A 2,720-nucleotide genomic window follows, 5' to 3' on the forward strand; every position below is an offset into this window, starting at 1 on the left:
TTTTTTTGGGGGGGTCCGGTCGTGGGGCCTGAACTCTGGGCCTGGGCGCTGTCCCTCAGCTCTTCAGCTCAAGGCTAGCGCTCTACCACTGAGCCACCTTCCCAGCCCGCCCATTACTTTTTTGCTCAAGGCTAGTGCTCTACAACTTGAGCCACATCTTCCCTCTGGCTTGTTACTGTTTAATTAAAGTCTCTCCGAGTTTTCTTCCATGTCCTGGCTTCTGTGATCCCAGATCTCAGCCTCCTGAGTAGCTAGAAGTATAGGTACAGGCCACTAGCACTGGGCAATGGTATCTTATCCTTATCCTGCCTTCCATCCTCTTTCCATTTCCAATTCATTTGGGTGCCCGTGTGTCAGGTGCACTTTACTCTTATCTTACCCTCAGCCCCAGCTCCTCTAAGCTCTAAGCTCTGCTTCTCTCCTATATCAGCTATTTCTCTCTGCCCGAAGCTGTAGCTCTCCTGAGGGATCCCTCCCTTTTATTTGTCCCCCTTTAACCTTGACAGAGGCTCCTGTGCTCAGCCTGAGAGGCTCACAGATCAGTGACTCTAACAGTCAAAAACAAAATGCAATGTTATATCTGTCTTTGGCTGAACAGTTTTCAGCTTGAATCCTATTCTTGAAGAGGAAGTCTGTATAGATTACATGGATTTTATAAAAAGATTATACAACTTCTGGTTTTCTGTGTGACATCTCACACAGAAAGGGCAAAAGGAGGTAAGCACAACATCCCTCTGTGGTTCATTTGCCACTTGGTTCCTGTGGGTAAACCCACAGTTGCCTAATCAGAATCTCTAGCTCAATAGGAGATCACTTCTTGGCCTGATCTGTAGGATCTGTAACCAATGCTGAGTAGAGCTTCTAGAAAAGCTCTTTAAGTGGGGCATGACACACTTGACCTGACAGTTTTTTCTCTGTTCATCTCTTTCCTGCCTAGCCAAGTATGTGATCTTGGAAGTACTACAGCTATCTTGTGATATGAGGCAAACATGAGCATCTTTTTTTTTAAGTGTATCTTCTGGGTAGTGATACACATTTAACTTCAGAAAAAGATCCAGAGTAGCTAGGGCAGGCCTACAGAGGTGTGGACCAGCCCCAAGATGCCTGTGCAACATCTGATTCCTTAGGAGCAGCTGTTTCTCTCACCCTAGGACTAAAATGGCCGGGCCATTGGGATCTTCAATATTACAGTCCTCCCTGCCACCCTATCTAAGGCCACATGCCTCCAACACCCTACTCTTCATCTTGATTTATGTTTTCCATAGTACATGTCACTTCCTGACATGCCTCTCTACTTTTATGTGCATGTGCCTGTATCAGGGCTTGAACTCAGGGCCTTGTGCTCTCACTTGTTTTTTTTTCTTGCTCAAGGCTGGTGCTCTACCACTTGAGCCTCAGCACCACTTCTGGTTTTCTAGTGGTTAATTGGAGATAATATCTCACAGACTTCTGGCTTTGAACCACTATCCTCAGATCTCAGCCTTCTGGGTAGCTAGGATTACAGGTGTGAGCCACAAGCACCCAGTTTCATGTTTTTATTTTTTTGTTTGTTTGTTTTGTTTTCTGCGTGGGCTGGCTCCAAATCACAATCCTCAGAGCTCAGCCTTCTGAGTATCTAGTATGACAAGTGTGAGCCTTTGGCACCTGGCACTAATATATTTTAATTCCTGGTCTTCATTAGCCTAGGAGAACAAAGGAGTTCTGATTTTATGAATACCCCACTTTGGAGCTCTGGTAGGATCACAGGATTGGGGTCTGGGTTTGAAGGAGCCATAGAGAACATGGTCCCTACTCCCCTGCTCTTTCCTCTCTGCCAGGGGTCACCTCATCTCATTGGGGACCTGGTGTATCCCGAGGCTGCTCATCTGATGAGCAGCTCTTACAGAAAAGGTTTGTTTCCTGTTAAGCAAGGTGGCACATGTCTGTCTCCTCTTTGGCGGTGCTCACCAGGAGGTTGGACTGCCCCCACTTCTAGTGGACCAGTGGCCTCTGCTGTGGTCGCTGGTGGACTGTCACAGCCAGAGGTCCTGCCTTACCTGGGCCTTGACTGTCTCAATGTCTTGTTGCAGCCGCTGGATCAGTTTGTTCATTTCCAGAATCTCATTCTTACGGTTTCGAAGGTTGTCACAGTGGTCTCCAGCTGTCATCCTCAGCTCCTCATACTGCCGAGACAGAGGAGTCAGAGCCCATGCCCAGCCCATGGCATCTCCTAGCCACCTTTCTTGGTGATGCTAGGCTTTAGTTCTGCTGGGGTGGCTTTCCTTCCCTTCCTTCCTTTCCTTTCTTTCCTTCCTTCCTTTCCTCCTTCCTTCTTTTGTTCTTTCCTTCTTTCCTTTCCTTCCTTCTTTTTCTTCCTTCCTTCCTTCCTTCTTTCTTTTCTTTTCTTTCTTTCTTTCCTTCTTCATTCCTTCCTTTCTTTCCTTCTTCCTTCCTTTATTTTATTTCTTCTCTTTTCTTTTTTCTTTTCCTTCCCTCACTTTCTTCCTTTTCCTTTCTGTCTTTCTCTCCCTCCTTCTTCCTTCCTTTTTCTTTCTTTCTCTTTTCTTTTTTCTTTTCCTTCCTTCCCTCCCTCCCTTCCTTTTTCTTTCTTTCTTTCTTTATCTTTCTCTCTCTTTCTTTCTCTCTCTCCTTCTCCTTTCTTCCTTTACTTTCTTTCATTCTCTCCCTCTCTTTCTTTCTGTCCCTCTTCCCTCCCTCCCTCCCTCCCTCCCTCCCTCCCT

The 2,720-nt window shown here is 46.3% G+C and overlaps 1 protein-coding gene across 1 annotated transcript in view; it reads right to left on the reverse strand.

The window, feature by feature from the left end:
- Krt82 (keratin 82, type II) overlaps positions 1 to 2,720 on the reverse strand; it is an 18,224-nt gene that overhangs the window by 3,620 nt on the left and 11,884 nt on the right. Inside the window, exon 6 of the mRNA XM_013032464.1 lies at positions 2,037 to 2,162. Coding sequence (XP_012887918.1) covers positions 2,037 to 2,162 — 126 coding nt within the window. The remainder of the gene's footprint in view (positions 1 to 2,036; positions 2,163 to 2,720) is intronic.

Source organism: Dipodomys ordii, unplaced genomic scaffold, assembly GCF_000151885.1.
Source record: "Dipodomys ordii isolate 6190 unplaced genomic scaffold, Dord_2.0 Scaffold155, whole genome shotgun sequence".
Lineage (NCBI taxonomy): Eukaryota > Metazoa > Chordata > Mammalia > Rodentia > Heteromyidae > Dipodomys > Dipodomys ordii.